General features: G+C 43.6%; 1 protein-coding gene across 18 annotated transcripts in view; it reads right to left on the bottom strand.

The window, feature by feature from the left end:
- RERE (arginine-glutamic acid dipeptide repeats) overlaps positions 1–18240 on the bottom strand; it is a 402750-nt gene that overhangs the window by 58602 nt on the left and 325908 nt on the right. For 13 of the 18 annotated variants that reach the window (XM_023635850.2, XM_070260991.1, XM_070260987.1 and 10 more), the window contains one exon: positions 3332–3412. In XM_023635850.2, coding sequence (XP_023491618.2) covers positions 3332–3412 — 81 coding nt within the window. Of the gene's footprint in view, positions 1–2373; positions 3265–3331; positions 3413–4135; positions 4435–4638; positions 5103–18240 lie in introns of those variants that run through there. The other 5 variants (XM_070260994.1, XM_023635857.2, XM_023635856.2 and 2 more) reach the window with 5 other exon arrangements.

The raw sequence follows: 18240 nt of genomic DNA, 5'->3' as shown, positions 1-18240 counted from the left end.
AATAGGGAGAAAGATCATATGTAAACTATGGGATATTTGTACAACCATGATTCCACAGTATCTGACTTGCAGTTATTCTCTTGGGTACCATGAGGTTAACACGTAATACCCACTCAACTAAACCTCTATAAACAGTTGGTTTTCCGCAATCACAGCCACCATTCCCACTTCAGTGGGCAGCAGTGTCCAGAGAAAAGCCAGATTTAGCTCCTGTCTAATAAACACCAGAAACCAGAAGAGCTAGGAAAGCTGTTTATGTCTATGCCCACCAGGAACCTTTGTCTGCATGACCACATGGAATGAACTGGTAAGAATGGAAGTCTCTTCAACAAAACTTCAAGACAGAGGAAATACATCCTTAAAACGAGGCACTGCCCTTCATCCCCCCTTCCCAGTTTTTCAACTGAAAGGGTTTTTGGCAAAACAGGTTAATGAAAAATAGGTAATATCTTTTTATGTAAGTTCAGTATGTTTACAAGTAGAAAATAATTCTGTACTTTTCATAGCATTTAGCTACTTTATGTAGTATTTGGGGTAGATGGTGAAAACAATCATTTTCAAGTGTTTTTATGTACTCTTTATAGACGTTATCTCATCTAAGTTCTCAAAACAATTCTAAGGGGTAAAAAGATCACTTCATTTTACAGACACAGACATTAAAGGATAGAGAGGTTGAATAATCTGCCTAAGGCCCCACAGTGGCAGAGGAGGCAAGAACCATCACTTTGCTGTCAGACCCAGCAAAAGACAAAGAGGTGCAAATATCTTACAAAGATTGTAGCACCTATAAAATTCTCATGCAAAGAAACACCATTTTAGAGAAAAAAATTTCCCAGTCCTTGTCAGGATTTGACCTGAACTTCCCAAAGAACAGCTCAAAGCAGACTGCACAGTTAAAAGAGATCATCAAGTACTATAGTTACCGGTAAGGCCAAGAATAGAACACAGGTCTGCTGACCTTCGCGCCCATGCCCAATCAGGCGTGTGCTTTTGGATGCTGACACCCTTCTGAAGTTTCAAGTCAGTTGAGAATACCAAAGAAATGAGTTAATAATTCTGGTAAATAGAAGAGAATGTGGCAAGTCTCTAGATCAGAAGGATTTGCGAAGCATGACCATGTGAAGATTTCTACCAAGGAAGTTTTGAACCAAGAACACTAGCACCTGCAAATTTTCTCATCTTCTGCAGCAAAAATGAAAAATAACCTTTGCCCTCCCCTCCCTATGAATTGTGAATGATTAGCTTGGCTATGTTGATAACTAAGGAAAATATGAGATGACTATCTCTCCCAGTTGATTAGAATACTTACAGATTTACCCTACTACCAAACTCCTCCAATTCTATGCAAAAGACAGCAGGACACTAAGAACATTTAGCCAATGTCAGCCATAATAAATCGTCCAGAGCTGAAAACTCTCCCAGTAGCTCCAATTCTCGTGCCCTGATGAAGAGGCTGGAAACAGGAAGACTGCTGGGTATCAGAAAAGTGAGAAGAGGAGCCACATGACTGGGAAACAGGGATGGCAGAGGTGATGGGGAAAGATCTCAGGAAAGAGGTCCTGAGAACCAGCTCAGAAGTTTGGTGCACTGAGAACAACTCTGTGGAGGAGAAAAGGCTGCTTATTGAGTCAGATGTCATCAATAAAAATAACAGACAACCAAGAACAAGAAGAAAAACAGATTAGAAGACCCTCACCCTAGGTTAAAGGTTATTCAAATCCATTCCCACTGGAGAGATAAACCACTAGATAAAATTGTCTGGCATTTCCAAAAGCTAGACAGATTTTAGATTAATGCTTAATCTTGCTACTATAAGTTTATTTTTTAAGCAGAAAAATAAAATAATTGTTGAGCACTATCTTATATCAAATTCTTCATGGTTTGCAACTTTTAGCAGAGCACAGGGATAGATAAAACTTCAGTTGAGAGGTTATAATCTGGCCCATCACATTAGGTCAAATCACTTCTTTCACTGTTCCACATTAAATATCTCTTTCAAATCTGTTCTGGAAAGAGCAAAAAATAAGTTGATTACAATATATTTTAGTTTAATGTCTATAAACAGTTACTTTTTTTTTTTTACCATTCTCAAAATGACCCATCTCAGCATATTGAGATGTATAATAAATATTAAAAGCTTAATCTAATTATGATTGATTGATGCAAACCACCAATTTATATGAGACTATACTTGAAACCTCAGAACCCTTCTTCCCTATTATGGGTTATCAGTGTTCATAAGGAACTATACAGAAAGTGTCGAGAAACAGTTCATTAAAACCACCACCACCACCCAGAATAAAAGAATGAAAATGGAACAGAGGAATGCAATAAACAACACCCAATTAGAAACCAAAAACCAAAACAACCCACCTGCTTTTATAAAGGATATTCTTCATCCACTTCCTCTCTCACACTCCCTCTTTCCAGCCCCCCTAAAAAAAGCAGCTCCATGCCTAAATATTCACCCTCCAGCCCCAAGTTCTGAAGAACACTGCTGCTTACTGGGCTCCACTTCCACCAGACTCTGGCAAGCGGCTGGTCCTACTCCACTCCCAGGCTCCCCTTTCCTTGGCTGCCAGAAGGACTCTCTCCTACCCTCCTCCACTATCACCTGTAGCAAATTGCTGGTAAAGGAGACCGAATTCCCTGCTAGCATTCTCTTCATACAACTTCACTCTGAAGTTTCCTCAGCAAACCCTCCCACCCCAAGTTTAGCAAGATCTGACTCTCAGCTTTGTGAAACATCAAAGTAATTTTTTAAAAGCCTCATTTAAGCAATTTATAAGAATCCTTGTGTATCTGCCCAATGAAAAGTACAAACTTTTAGGGCTGGAAAATTAACGAGTTAAAGCTACTCTTCAAAACATACCAACATTGAATAAAGAAAAAGTCCCAATAGAATCCAAAGTAAAGCGAGCTACAAACCTCTTAATTCTGCTGTCTGGTTGATGACTTTTGTCAATAACCAAATCCAAGCTAGAGATAAACGACATTTCCTATTTCGGCCACTGTAATTAAAATTAGATGTTAACTCCCTAACACCCCAGACTCCCCTCTATGCCCCACTAACCCTCTGTTGCCAAAGACCTTTCTGTTCTTACAAGTCCACTTTTTTTCTGGGGAGACAAGCATAATTTGTCACTTTACTGTCTAAAATCATGAGCTAAAACTAAAAGTGAAGGAAGTAAAATGAATAGGATCCTATAGGCCAGCCTAAGTCTGAGCACAGCGCAGGCTTAAAGGAAACCATTTCATAAGATCAAGTGCAGAGAAGCAGCAGGAGCAATGAGGCAAAAAATCAAGTTACATAAAGTCCAATTGTACTCACTGTTTCCTTATTGGGAAGCAGCTCCTTTCTAATTCTGAAGAAGTTCTTGCCGTACTGCCTGAGCCCCTTAACGAAGCGTTTCTGTGATAAAAAGAAACGGCAAATGGGATTTTAAAACCAAAAGCAAAACAGGATGTCAGCAAAGCAAAGATATCTGCAATCAGCACAGTAACAACCGCAAAAAAGTCTTAGGGAATAGTGGCGAGGCTGGGGGAATATTACAGCAGCACAGCTGGGACTCATGGCCAGGGCAGGCCGTGAAGAGCCGTCATCAGAACCCTAACCACACACCAGACAGGTTTAGGAGGACATCCTGTGTCTGAGGCTAAGAAGCAATCCGTGCCCTCTGTGCCACCAGTCCCCGCACTGGTCCATGAAGGTATAAACAACAAATATACTCCGTGTTTCAATAAAACGGCATAACTGCTTTCCACCTGAGAACGAAGCTTCCCAGTGTCGAGCAGAAAGGGGGAAACAACCAAACGTGGAGACTTTTCTACAGAAGGGTACCCCAGAAGATTAAAAGGCCCTTTCGTTAATCGGAAGAATTCACCAGGAAAGCATCGATATCTCGGAAGCCCACTGGGAGCCGGAACCCCAGATGGCCTGCCCCGCCATCGCCATTAAAAGCCGCTCCAAGGCACCAAATAAAGAACCATCGGCACCCCTTCCTTCTTCCTGATGCCCCTCACCGCCCCCGCCCCATTTCCTTAGCAGTCTGGAGACTTTCACTTTGTCCCATTCGTCCCGGACAGCCCCCCCCCCTGGCGCAGTGGGGCAGCCCCAGGCTCCCCCGGCGCCCACCTCGGGGCTCGAAGCCCGCTCCCGTGCCGCGACCCCCGCGGCACTTCGCGGCTGGCCGGCCGGGCGGCCCGGCAGCCACAGGTACGCCGGGCCGGCGCCGGCCGCACTCAGGGTCCGGGGCGGAGAGAGGCCGCGCCTGTCACTCGGCTTCGGCTCCCGCTCCACAAAGCGCTGGGCGGAGGCGGCCGGCGCGGCTCGGCGTGTGACTGCGGCGGGGCCGCGCGGCGAGGGCCGCGGGGGGCGCGGGGCTGGGGCGGCCGCCGCCGCCGCCGGGGGAGGAGGCTCGAGCGCGGCGCGCTGAGCCCGGCGCGGCCGCGGGCGGCTGCAAAAGGCGGCCTGGATCGCCGCGCCGCCCGCCGGCCCTGCGCTCCGGCCCCCACCCCGGGGCTCTGCGTCGGGCCCTCGGCCAGAGCCTCCCGGGACCCCGGCGACGTATCTCGGTTTCTTCCTTCCGAACAGCAGGAGTAAACCCCGGCAGCAAAGCAGAGAAACTTCCTCCCTACCGCGGCGAGCGCGAGCAGAGGGCTCCCGCGGGGCTGGGGCCAAGCCGGCACTCCGGGCCCTTCCCAGGCCTCTCCGTCTCCAATCCTCCCTCCACGCGGGCAGAGTCAGCAACGCGACGGACACACGCCCACCGCCCGCAGGCTGCGAGATGGGGGGCTGGCCCCGACGACACCCGTGGTCCCTTCCGGCCCGGGATTGTGGACGGCCACTCCCGCCCGGCCCAGGCATCAGCCTGCACCTCGCAGGGCGCCGTTTCACAACTAAACCACCGCGGAAGCTTCCCAGCCAATAAATCACCTGCCCACCGGGAGGAGAGTCCCTCCCACTCCCCGTGTTTGAGACCAGCCGGGCAAATTCAGTGAAGAGCCAGCCCTGGCCTGCAAGACCGATCTGCAACCTCCTACTCCATTCCTGGAGTTTCTGCATTTTCAGATTTCACCCCTTTCTAAGATATGACTCATCATTGTCAGTTTTCAATATAATTCGTATAGTTCAGAGGAAAAATCTGTCAAGGTACAAGAAAGAAGCCCTCCTTTAGTCTGATGAAGGGTGACCTTTGTTACTTGACAGAAGTATCATTCATAAGATCAACATGCATCCTGGGCTATATGCAGAGCATCTCCACAGGGCACACAGAGAGGAAGGAGACTGCCCTGCCCTCAAGGAGCTCTAGTCTGGCAGGCATGGCAGACAGGTAAATAGATGAATTTCTAGGCCCCAAAGAAAAGCAGCAGCAGAACAAAGGATGGTGGGTGGGGCTAGGAGGAGGAAGCAATTTACCCTACTGATGTCTTAGAGGAAGTGACAAGGAAGAGCATGAGCCTGCCAGGTGGGATCCAGCAGGGCCTCAAGCAGAGGAGTCAGCCAGGAAGGGCATACAGAACATTCTGGGAACTGCAAGGAGGACAGGGTGTGCAGAATAGAATGCCAGAAGATAAGACTGAAGAGGCAGAGAGGATCAGGTTGCAGAGAGAATCAAAGCCAGGCTGAAGAGTTATAATCCTAATTGTAGAGCAGTAGAGAAGTTTAAGCATGAGTGCTCCATGAAAAGACTGCTCAGGTGGCACCGTGGCCTACGGCATGGATTAAGGGAGAGACTAGCTGTAATGCAGGGAGACCAGCTGAAGAGGCTGGTGAGCTACCCCAGGGGTGAGATGACGCGGACCTGACCTCAACCTCAGCCCTAAGAATCAATGCTTATTAATCCACTCTTTAAGTATTTACTGAGCACCTAGCACTGAGAGGAATTAAAAAAAAAAGGTAGCCGTTGACCTTTATTAAAACTGTGATTCATTTTTAGCAGGTAAGATAAATGGATGGTGAAATCATTACAGAACAGTGTGAGATTTAATTCAGCCAAGCATAAAGTAGTGAAGTGCAGCTCATCAGTGCAGCAAGGGAGCCAAGAAGAGGGATGGACTGTAGCAATCCACAATGCCTTCCCCAAGGCAGTGAGACAGGCCAGATCCCAGGTCCTGAAGAACCCACAGCATTTGCAGGGACACACACACACATACACACACACACGACCCTCCATGAAATACAGAGGTAAAGAATGGGAAGTGGGTTATAGGAGAGGGGGAAGTCTACACAAAATTGAGGTAGGCAATCTGGCGTGAGTCTGATGGCGGAATGCCAGGACTATGCACTTTGAACATGGGCTTGATGCCAAAGGACACACAACAGTTTCACTAGAAGAGGCCAGCACAATGAAGGCAGCATCTGAGAAAGACTGAATCTGGAACAGCAGGGTCATGTGGTAGAACTGGGCAAACTTGAGTTCAGATCCTAATTCTTCAACTTGTTATAATGTAATACTCTGAACATCATCCATTCAACTAATAGTTATTAAGTACCTACTACATGGCAGGAGCCTCCCATATATTAATTCAAAACCCTCACAACCTAGAAGGAAGTACTACTATTCTCTCCAGTTTACAGACAATGAAGCTGAGAGGCACAGGTGGTTAAGGAACCAGACCAAGGTCACCCACCTCCTCAGAGGCAAAGGCAGACTTCAAACCTAGGCTCCAAAATCCATGCCCTGGCCTGCCACGTTCTCTGGAGAATGGAGGTGAGAGCCATTTTCAGTCGTGGTGTACTCTCTGTGACTCTGCCCTTTCCTGTAGGCTCCAACATCAAATGACCAAGTCCTCAGTACTCTTCCTAAAAAAGGTCTTTTAATGGCCTACTTTCCTGCCCATCCCCGCGCTAGTCCCAGGCCAAGCCCTCACCACTCTTTCCTACTAGCTGTCCTATTAACCCATCTTCCCCTTCTGGCCATTTACAAGCCTCTGCCAAGGAATTTTTCAAAGCCACAGATTTCGGGGCAGCCAGGTGGTGCAGTGGTTAAGTGCGCACATTCCTCTTCGGCCGCCCGGGGTTTGCCGGTTCAGATCCCGGGTGCAGACATGGCACCGCGTGGCACGCCATGCTGTGGCAGGCATCCCACATAGAAAGTAGAGGAAGGTGGGCACAGACGTTAGCTCAGGGCCAGTCTTCCTCAGCAAAAAGAGGAGGATTGGCAGCAGTTAGCTCAGGGCTAATATTCCTAAAAAAAAAAAAAGCCACAGATTTCACTATGAGGCCCACATCACCTTCCCCAGCCCTACCTAAAGAATAGCTATTTGGCCTCTTTAGGGTGGTGTTTACACCCCTTAGTCCTGAATTCAAAGCCATCCAGGATCCTGTCCCTGCCTCCTTTCCAACTAGACGTCCAGTAGTGCCAACTGGCCCCATGCTGCAACCTCTGTCTGAACTCCAGACTCTGCAGTATCATCTCTCTCCACTCCACAGCCTATTCAAGAAACCTCCAGCTTACCTCAAACCTGACTTCAAATCCCTCCCACTCCAAAACGAAACTTCCCTGACCATTCCCTCCCATTCATCTGTCAAAGGCCTCACGTACTCAGAGAGTCTACAAGCTCTGAAGAGACAGGAATTTTATACCACTAGCCTCCCTATAGCACTAGGCATTTGGAGCTCCCAAGTTTTTGATTTTTAATTGTAACAAACCATGAGATGACAAGGGCCTGGGCTGAGGTGCTCACAGTGGAAACAGACTGTTAAAAGCCAAAGGGTCTATTTTGATCTCTGATAACAGAGCTGCCCTTCTTGGCTCCATGACAGCAAACTCCTATTTTCCTCATATCACCTGGCTTAATTCTCTACTCAACCTCTCAATGTAAGTCTTCCCAAGGCTTTGTTCTAGCCTTTCTCCTCTCCAAACTCCCTCCCAATATGATCTCCACTACTCTCTTGGCTCTAAATATCACCCAAGAGTCTCACTACTATTTCTAAGGCAAAAATCTATGGTCCAAACCCACAGGGAATACTTGCTTGAATGCCTCACAGACATTTCAAACCAACTACTTCCAGAAATCTGAATTTGACATCTGGTGGTGAACACAGACCACTGCTATCAATGTATGTCAATGACTATGCTATCAAGGGCAAAGCACCATCGGCTCCACTTTAAAAAAAAAAAAGGAAGTAAAAGCTTCATGTGGCCTGTACTGTTACTTCTCTATGGAAAGCCACAAGGCCTCAAAACTGGCAAAACATCTGCTTCTCAGAGACCAGCCTTTACCTTGTGGTTTACCAGAAATGTAGAGTAGCCTTTAAAAGTGAAACAAAGCCAACCCACTCAGAGCAGTCAGTGATTAGAATAGGCCATATTGTTAAATAGGTTCCCAGTCTCCTTTGCCTCTATTACTCTGTTCAAAAAGACCTCGACGTTTTTAGAAGTTTAATTTAATAATTAACACTAGAGACTATAAATAGACAGGTACTATAAGCTTCTAAATGAAAGTTCATAGACATGGTCTGCTTCTTAACAGCCTTCTAGAAGTTGAGCTGAAATTCAGCATTTCCAGTGTTGAAATGCAAGGTCTCATGAATTATTTCTATGTCCGTTAGTTTTTCTGTCCCTGACAGTATATAGATATTAGAAAGTTAGGATGCCCAGGGTGAAAGGGAAAGAAGACTGTGTTCATTTAGAAGGCTAGGTCACTGCTCCTGGTGCCAAGCAGCCCTACTTTTACATTCCACAGGCTTGCAGTCTGGCCACTCTCAGATGCATGAGCTGAGGGGTCTTGGGGTGTTGGCACTTGTTTCTCTGGTGCTGTTTGTTTCCAATAAACCTGCCTGCACGTTCCCTGGGAGCACAAAACAAGTCCTTTTCGATTTCTGAGTTCCCATAGCCAGATGAGATCCAAATATAAATATAAATTTGTTTATGGCAAGGAGATTGTTCTTTGCTTTTACAGCTTAGTTTGTAATTGTGCTCCAGTTTTTATTTTATTTATTGAAATATATTTTGACATAACATTGTGTTAATTTAAGGTGTACAACATGTTAATTTGATACATTTATATATTGTAATATGATTGCCAATGTAGTGATAATTAGCACCTCTTTCATTTTACATAATTATGCTTTAGGTTTTAGGCGAATTGCTATAGTTTTCCATTATTGAGCTGAAACTTCCTATCACCATTAGGAATTACCCACCTATAAATTCCTAGTAGAGAACATTTAACTCCTGGCTTTAAAAAAGTGAGTTACCTGAACACAGTACTGACTGTTAAACCGGGGTTTTAATAGAATCTGGAAGACTCTATTTCTCATTTTTGGTAGAATGGAAAGAATATGAGATTGAAACTCTGAAGTCCTAGGATCTAGTATGCTCCTCTGTTCCATAAAGGAAATTCCGACATGGCTATTTATAGACAGTTACTTTTGAAATGGGAGATATTTAATAGAAATAAAAATAATTGAGTCAAAATGCAGTAACATTCTCTCTTACGATAAAGTAATATGTTCAAAAGTTCCTCATGCTGTTGCTGAGCCTACCCCGTGTCAGAGCATCCCAAGCCCTGTGCCTGTGGGTAAAGAATGCCTTACTGGCCTACCCAGATGCTGATCCTCTCCACCCTCCGGGCGGCAGGCAGGGTGGGCCTAGGGCAAGCAGCTTCACTGTTATGAGTCATGATATGAAAAAGGTAGGGAAACACCACCCTATATAATAATAAAAACAGCTAACACTGAGTAGCGCTACAATATGCCAGGCAGTGTCTTAAGGGTTCTACATGCACTGACTCCCTTAAGCATCATAACAACCTTCCGAGGCAGGGACTACTAATATCTCCATTTCACAGATGGGAAAACTAACCATATGTCACCAAATACTTGAACTAGGGTGGGAGGGTCAAGGGTGATGAATGTACAGAATTGAGGAACCTCAGGGATGGAGTGAGGCCTGAGAATGAAATCAAGGACAGGGTGCGGATCGGGGGTGCAATAGGCACCTGCTGCCTGTGTTAGCATTTCAAGATTGTAAGCGGTTTCCAAAAATCTATAAATGGACAAGTAAAAGCTATACTCTCAGGACTTAATTTATTCTTGCCTCAACTTGTTCATCTTTTAAATTAGTCATAAAATACCTGCCGTACCTATCTCTAAACAAGTATTCTGAATATCAAATTGGATAGCACCTGGAAGAGTACTGGGCTGGGAGTAAATCCTTCCAAGAACAAGCTGTGCTTATCTCCTTTGTCTGTATGTGAAACTCCCAATCTGGCTCATCTCAAGTGCCGGATCTGACCTGTGTCTGCAGCAGAGAAGAAAAGCAGGAAGAGAGGGGCTATGCTACAAAAATGGCTGAAAGATAACTCTGCATTAACCCCTGGCTGAGAGCTTTCAAAATTAACTCCCTCTGGTGAATTTTAACTAGCATATCACAGTCAGAAACTCACCAGGACTTCTGAAAAGCGACTTCTACTCAGTCCTCTTACATAACTGTTTGGAAAACACTGTAGGTATTAAAATTATTCCCACTGTGAAAATGGCTCCTTGTGCTCTACCCTGTTTTCTGCACAAAATTTTATGTTAATAAGTTACTGGTTCAAGAGACTGAAGAGCACGCAGATCTGCAAGTAAGCAAACCAGTTCCCCCAATTGAGATACAACAGTTGTAAGCCCAAACCAGGCAGGAAGTAAGAGGGGTATTTACACTGCTCTTGTGAAGGTACAGGGCAGCAGAAGAAAACTGAAGACCTATGTGGGCCTATGTTAATGAGAGGGTAGGGTGAAAAAAGAGAACACTGATGCCAAGCAGAAGAAATAAAAGCTTTTCCAAACATCTGTATTACACAATGCCTAGGTTCATTAATGGCTTGTACTGACAATCACTAGATGAGAATCTATTGCATTTCATCCATATAATCCTGTTTGTTACAGATTCCTATCACCCCATATCTAAAACACATTTCCTGCTGGAGGATTGTTACTTCTTTGAACAGTATCATTTGGTTTTTGGTTTTAAATATTTAACACATTAATGAAAGGGTGACCTGAGTAAAGCACTACTTTTTCAATAAATAGCACCAGAATGAATTTGTCTAGGAGGAGACATGCCAGCAAGCCATGGTGGGTATTTCCAAGATTTCTAGTATGTTGCTCCTGAATTCTGATTCAACTCTGTAAGTACACTTTGAATCTACTAGCATTATTTTAGGATTATTAGTTTATAGTTTCGTTAAACTAGTTATAGCTTAAAAACAGCAAACAGGATAACAATTTAAACGTTTTTATTGATGATTCTCATATCTCTCTCTAGATCTGACGTTTTTCCCTAGCTCACCTCAAACCTACACTTTCCATTCAGAGTAAGACCTTCCATAGTCTCAACATGGACACTGACGGGTCCTGGACTACATCCTGCTCAAGTCTCCTCAATACCCTCTCCAAGATAGGGAGCACTGGGCCGAGTCTACAGATGGAGAAACTGAGGTTTAGGAAAATTAAATATCCGGCCCCAATCCATAGCTAATCAGGAAGGGTGGAGGAGCAAGTGAGATTTCAAAGTAAGATTATTTGCTTGGACTCTAGGTGCAGAAAACATTCTTTTGTATCTAATCATATCAGAGGAATTAAAGGGTATTATACATCTTAAAAAAAAAAAAACCTCTAAAGGAAATTTTACATATACACATATATATACTTGCTCTTTGAAGAAAAAGCATGTGTCAGGGATTGAATGCTGTATATCCATGTTAAAAATTTTCCCACAAAACAACTTGTCTTGGAGTACATGGCTCTGCCACTAAATAATTACACCCCTGGTACAGGTCACAGCCCTCTCTGAGGGTTTCCACGTGCCCATGTGTAAGATGAGTATTTGGGTCTTGTACCATCTGTGAAGCCTCAACAGCCAATGCCTCTAGTTCTCCACCACTAGGAGCCACAGTGAGGCAGGTAGCCGCTCTCCTACACAGAGACTAGAGGCTGGCTAAATTCTTTCCAAAAAGAGACCCTATTAATGCATGATATGTTTTGTCAACTGTCTTACCTGGAAATTCAGAAGATTAGTCAAAGATACCTTTCATATTAAATAAATCTTAGTTTTAGCAAAAAAAGACCTGTTTCCCACCTTGTCCCAAAAGATTCGATGGTACTTACAAGAGAAGCCCAAAACCAAGCCTGTCCCTTTCTAAACAAAGTCCTTCCTAGGGTCAAATACAGCAGCTGTGTAACTGTCACGGAGGAATAATACCAAACCGTTCTCATCCCTGGTTCCTTTCCTTTGCCTTTCTTCCAAAGGCCAAGGAGGATGAGGATGAGAATTGGGGAAGAGAGCTCTGATATGATTCTGCCCTGATTCTTTTACCTTCCTCTCTTCACGACTATCATGATAATGCACAGCTCCTGGCTTCAGTCACTGTGTTATCTACCCCTCCCACCCCCATAAAATTACCTAAAGAAACATAACAGTGACTGAAGTGTCAGTTCTTAAGGTGTATGATGCCAGCAAGAAGAGTCCAGCAGTCCTCTTACCCACCAGCTAACTCCTCTGATGTGCCCTAGTAATGTCTACAAAAGCTGGGTGGCTGTCAACCCAACACTCACTCCCTGCCACACCTGTAATAGTAGTAGAATCAGAGAATGTTAGAGTTGGGAGGAAGCTTTAGAGCATCTAAGCTAGTCAAAACTCTCATTTTACAGACAAGGACCATACATTATTTAAAAAAAACAGAACATACTCATGGAAGCTTTATTCTTGTGATAAACTGTATTTCCATCCCATCCCACGTGCTGCTCTTACAGTGTGACGAAGACACTCCTCCACTGAGAGGCAGGTCTCTGTTCTCTGCCCTTGAGCCTGGGTGGACCTTCATAACTGTCCTGACCCATAGCACAGAAGTGATACAAGCTGACTTCTGAGGCTGGGGCATAAAAAGCAACACAGCTTCTGCTTGGCTCTCCCTCTCCAGACACATGTCTTTGGAGCCCTGAGGCACCATATTAAGAAGTCTGGCTATCCTGAAGCTGCCACGCTGGGGAAACCACACAGGAACAGAGAGAGACACCTCAAAAGCCCCAGCTGTTCCAGCCCCCAGGTGTCTGAGTCTTCCAAGCCCAGACTCATGAGTGAAGGAGCCTTCAAGATGACTCCAACCTCATCTACCATCTGACTGCACCTTCATGAAAGCCCCTTAAGTCAGAATCACACAGCTGAGCCATTCCTAATTCTCATCCTACAGAAACTATGAGCAATAATAAATGATTATTTTTTTTTAAGTTGAGGTAAATTTTATTGTTGGGGGTAATTTGTTATGCAGCAACAGGAAACCAATATGAGATTCATTACAAAAAACACTAACAACTTTAATCTCAATGTTAGTTAATTACAGTCATTCGTTGCATAATGATGTTTCAGTCAATGACTGACTGCATATATGATGGTGGTCCGGTAAGACCAGCACCACATAGCCTAGGTGTGTACTAGGCTATACCATCTAGGTTTGTGTAACTACTATAGAGGAGGAAGAAATTGTCCTCTACCCTTCTAGGTTCTTCTGGAAGGTCTAAGAATTAAATTGGCATGAGATAGATTAACAAGAGAAAAACAAATAAAAGTTTACTAACATGTATACATGGGAGAAACCCAGGAGAACCGAGTAACTCACCAAAACGGCCAAAGCCCTCGCCTTAAATACCATCCTCAGCTAAAGACAAAAGAAGATGTTAGGAGTGAGGAGTTCAAAGGGAAAGAAGGCAATTCACAGGTAAGTAAAAAGGAGCAAACATTTGGAAAACAAGTGTTTGGCCACAGAGAAACCCAAGAACAGAGAGGGGAGCCCAAAGAACAGGCTTTTCTAGATTCTTCCTGCCTACCACCTAGTTCATGTTATACTAAGGTGAGAGCTTGCTTCCTGAGACAGGTTTTTTTAAAATCTGAATTCTTTTAGGCAGTTAAGGGGGAGGTAACAAGAAAAACTTTCTGAGTCTTTTGTTTCTTAAAATAATCAGCCTGAAATAATCTTCATGTTAAAGAGACACATTTTAGGGTGGCAAATTTTGTTCCCCTTCAGTACACTCTATGATGTTTGTACAAGGACAAAATTGCCTAATGATGCACTTTTCAAAAGGCATTGCCGTCATTAAGTGGTGCATGACTGTGTTAATTAATTAATCAACCAGGAGACAACCTTCCAATTAGACTTCCTCAGACAATCTGAATGCTCTGTCACTCTCTATAACCTTACTCTGCTTTACTTTAACACACGGCTCTTATTATCATATAACATGACATGATATATACGTTACCAAACACATGAGGGAATTTGTTCACTACTAGACCCCCAGCACCTAGAACAGCACTTGACACGTACAGCAGGTGATCAACAATCACTGGTTGAATAAATAAATCAGTGTATCTGGAGGTGAGCTGACTTGGTCTTACCACAATACCATTTTCCCTCCAGCTTGAACCCAATGTCTCCTGATACATGTTTACTGTTAAGTTTCTAACTCTCTAACTACTACCTACAAAATGATTTGACACCAACTTTCCTATCTGTTCAAACGTACAAGTTCGAATGAGAAACCAGGCAATCCCACTCCATGATGTCAGCTCAGCTCCCAGAGTGAAGTTGATGATTTCTTTTTTCAACACACCTGTGTGCTAAACCCTTCCCAGGTGGTCTCAAACGTCAAATAACAGTTGCACCGTTTTTCATTCAAAGACTGCATGCCCAATGACAAAATGACCTCATACTGGATGGTTTGAATAGCAACCGGGCCCAGCAGCAAAGGCCAGTGAGCCATTCTATATATCTCTGTCTATACGCCCCTCTGAGTCTAGATGATTGTGTTGCATATGCTGAAGTCCTTTCATTATTGCAGGCCTAACAAAACAGTGCCACTGGGTGAATATCAGAGCATGCTTCAATGCACTTTCAAGTCAAATGAGAACTGGCTAGTTAAGCAGCAGCATTAACAGATGTAGAAATACCATGAGCCAAATACCTCTTGCCAATTATGGCTGCCCAGCTACGCCCAAATTAAAAATAACCCAACACTAATAACAGAACCCAAATGGGCATTAGAAGCTCCCTCTCTCCCTGCGGTATCACCATAGAGTCTCCACATAAATGTCTCTGTCAAGTGGCTAATAAGTAAGTCATTAAAAAGTTCACCTTCTTAAACAAAGTAGAAGTCAGCACAAGAGGAAGGAGGAATAAACCGAAAAAAGAAATGTGGCTTATCTTTAAGTTACAACAGAACAAAGAAGTAGAAATCTTTAGTGAGGAAGCCTTTTGCAAAAATTCTAAGAGTCTAGAACAGTGGCTGTCCAATAAAAATTGACGGTGAGCCACAAACGTGAGCCAAATATGTAACTTTAATTTCCTAGGAGCCATATTTTAAAAAGAAATAGTGAAAATTAATTTTAATAATATATTTTAACTTGATATATCCAAAACATTATCATTTCAACACGTAATCACTATAAACATTATTAATGAAATATTTTACATGCTTTTTTTCCTATTCAGTCTGTGAAATTCAGTGTGTATTTTACACTTACAGCACATCTCAACTTGGACTAGCACATTTCAGGTGCTAGCCACATGTGGGTAGTGGTTACCATATTGGACAACACAGGTCTAGAATGATCCTTCTTTTTTGTGAAACATTAAAATACCCAAAGCACTAAAAGTTTTCTATTAGGGAGGTAAAATAAATATGCTGTTAAAGTTATGGGCAATGATATCATATAGTCTCAAATGAAATAAAATCATAAGATCTGTTATTTCAAATTGAGTAAAAGGTGTCTTCCAGAAAAACACAACCAAATCCAGAGCTGTTATGATCTGCCTCACTTCCCAAAACAGAGGAAACTGAGGCACTGACCACCGCCAGGGGCTTGCTTCAGCTCCTGCCATAGAAGAGGCTCCTGGACTTTGTTCCCTCTTCAAGACAACACAATAAGGGCCGGGGCTTCTCATTTAATTTTGTTCACTTTAAACAATCTCAAAAGAGGGAGGAAAATCAATTATCGCTTTAGGAAATGTAAGGGGGTACAGGGGGAAGGAGAGTATATCTCACTTACAAAATGCAAACCCCATAAGGCAGATCCCTGTCTACCTGGTGGTCATTATTTTCTATTACAGACACCCTGTTTGGTCTCATGCTATCCCCACGCAGGATGGCTCTCCCAAGAGAGACCCTTGGGGGAGAGTCCCCACATCAGGGACTGGTAATGGGCCCCAACATGAGGCTGCTCTGCTGGCTTTTGTTTGGAACAATATGCTCCCATGATACCTCACTCTTGCTGAAAATACTGGTATTAAAGGAGTATGATCACTGCTGTGTGTAAATTACACACACAGATTAGATTTGTATATTTAAAAGGAATACAAACATACTAATACCACATTTACATAGACAGTTGGGCACATTGGGCTGCACGCAGAGTGGAGTTTGAATTCCAAAGTGTTTCCTTAAAATTTTACAAAAAGAAATGCTTAAGAAATGCTTAGCCTGCTAAGTCAGGCTGAGACTCTTCTGCCTCCTACCCCCAAAAATAGATTCCTCTTCATCCTCATTTGCAATATTGAAGAAATTGAGAATCTAAGAAGGAGAAACATCAAAAGGAGTCTGAAACCTCACTTTTATAGCAGAAATAAATACTGGATAATTTTCAGAATTAAAAGGTTATACTGTTAAATTGGGGGGAGGGAAAAGAGAAGGCAGTGTAGGCAGAAGCAGAAAGTGGGAAGAATTCAGAAGTTCAGAATTGTCCTAAGACGACAGTTCTCTCTTCACCGCACACAGATACACGCACATACCAAGACGAAGACCCACTTCAGCACCAGCTAACACAGCAGAGAGCAAGGCAGGGGCCTTGGATTTTTCAGCTAATTTTGAAAAACAGGGAGAAGAACAATCAGCATTTGATGCTCGCCACATTAACTCCAGAATGCAGACACCGGCGTCAGGAAAGCTAGGCTCTAGTTCCATGCCTGATTCTATCAGGGCTTCACAGATGACCCTAGACAAGCCACTAACATTCCTTGGACTGAGTTTCTTATGGAAGGATGGCATCCCAAGTATCCTAATTTACCCCCCAAAGCACTAACTTTCAAAATGTTGAGTGTTCCAGTAAAAATAAAAGAAAAAAAAGGGTAATAATCCAACTAAGTAAAAGTATTACCCTACACATATGTGGACAGACACATAATAACAAACTCACTATAGGCCTTAATTTTATTCTTTAAAATTTCTGCAACAAAACCTTGCAACTAATATTCTTTATCTTTTATTTTTTCTTGATGTGGTCTATCTAAACTCCTGGTTTAAAAAAGAAAAATAAAAAGGTCCATTTCTGAGGCCTGGGTTTACCATGCTTACAGTTCCACTAATAAATCATCTCCCAATCTGGGCTTGGAAAAGCACTGGCCACGGTTTGATTGCTCCAGCCCCAGGTTGCCAGGCAACCAACACAAGGGGGAAGTCTGAGAACCGCTGACAGATAGCCAAGTGGCTGAAACAACAGACTTCTCTCTGTCAAAAATGTGTTTCAGAGAGCCACTTCCCCACCTCTGCTCTCTGCTAAACACTACACGATTGTAAAATCAAAATCAAAAGGCCACTGTAATAAAAACACACTTCCTGCTCAATTACTAATTGTTGAAAAGCTGTGGGGAGGCCAGGATCACACAGTGTATGGTAACAGAAATGTGATACTGTAAATGAGATAAAGTCAGCAGCATGCGTGAAACCTGATCTAAATGTAGCTCTGTAGCTTCAAGTCAGGGGGACCTGGTGCGTGGAGCTGCCTAAAGCACCAGGAAGAAAGTGAATGTTGAGATGTTAAAGAAAGAAACCAAATAATAACTTAGAAGCCACAGGTCCACATTACTTAATAAAAACCAAGAACATTCTCAGTTGCTGCGAAACACAATCTGAAGATAATGAACATTTTCTCCCTTAGAATGGATTTCTTGTGGTACAATTGGGGCAAGGCAGGTCAAAATCTCTCAGGAATCATGCCCTCTGGCGGTTGGGGGGATTCCCTAATGCTTGACCTTAAACTGGATTACAGGAGATACTCATATCCTTCAGATAATGCCTGCTAATAGCAGGTTGGAGGTCCAACAGTCTAATGCAACAGTTTAAACACTTACGGTGCATGCCCCAAGCCAGTAACGTTGCACCACAGTCCTACCAAGCATCAACACTATGCAGTGTCCTTCCATGAAACCACTTTATTGGCATTCTCATCTAGGACTCTGGAAACTATCTGTAGTATTTGG

This window comes from Equus caballus, chromosome 2, assembly GCF_041296265.1.
Source record: "Equus caballus isolate H_3958 breed thoroughbred chromosome 2, TB-T2T, whole genome shotgun sequence".
Lineage (NCBI taxonomy): Eukaryota > Metazoa > Chordata > Mammalia > Perissodactyla > Equidae > Equus > Equus caballus.
Note: the sequence above shows the minus strand (reverse complement) of the source record. Positions and strands in the feature narration are given on the sequence as shown.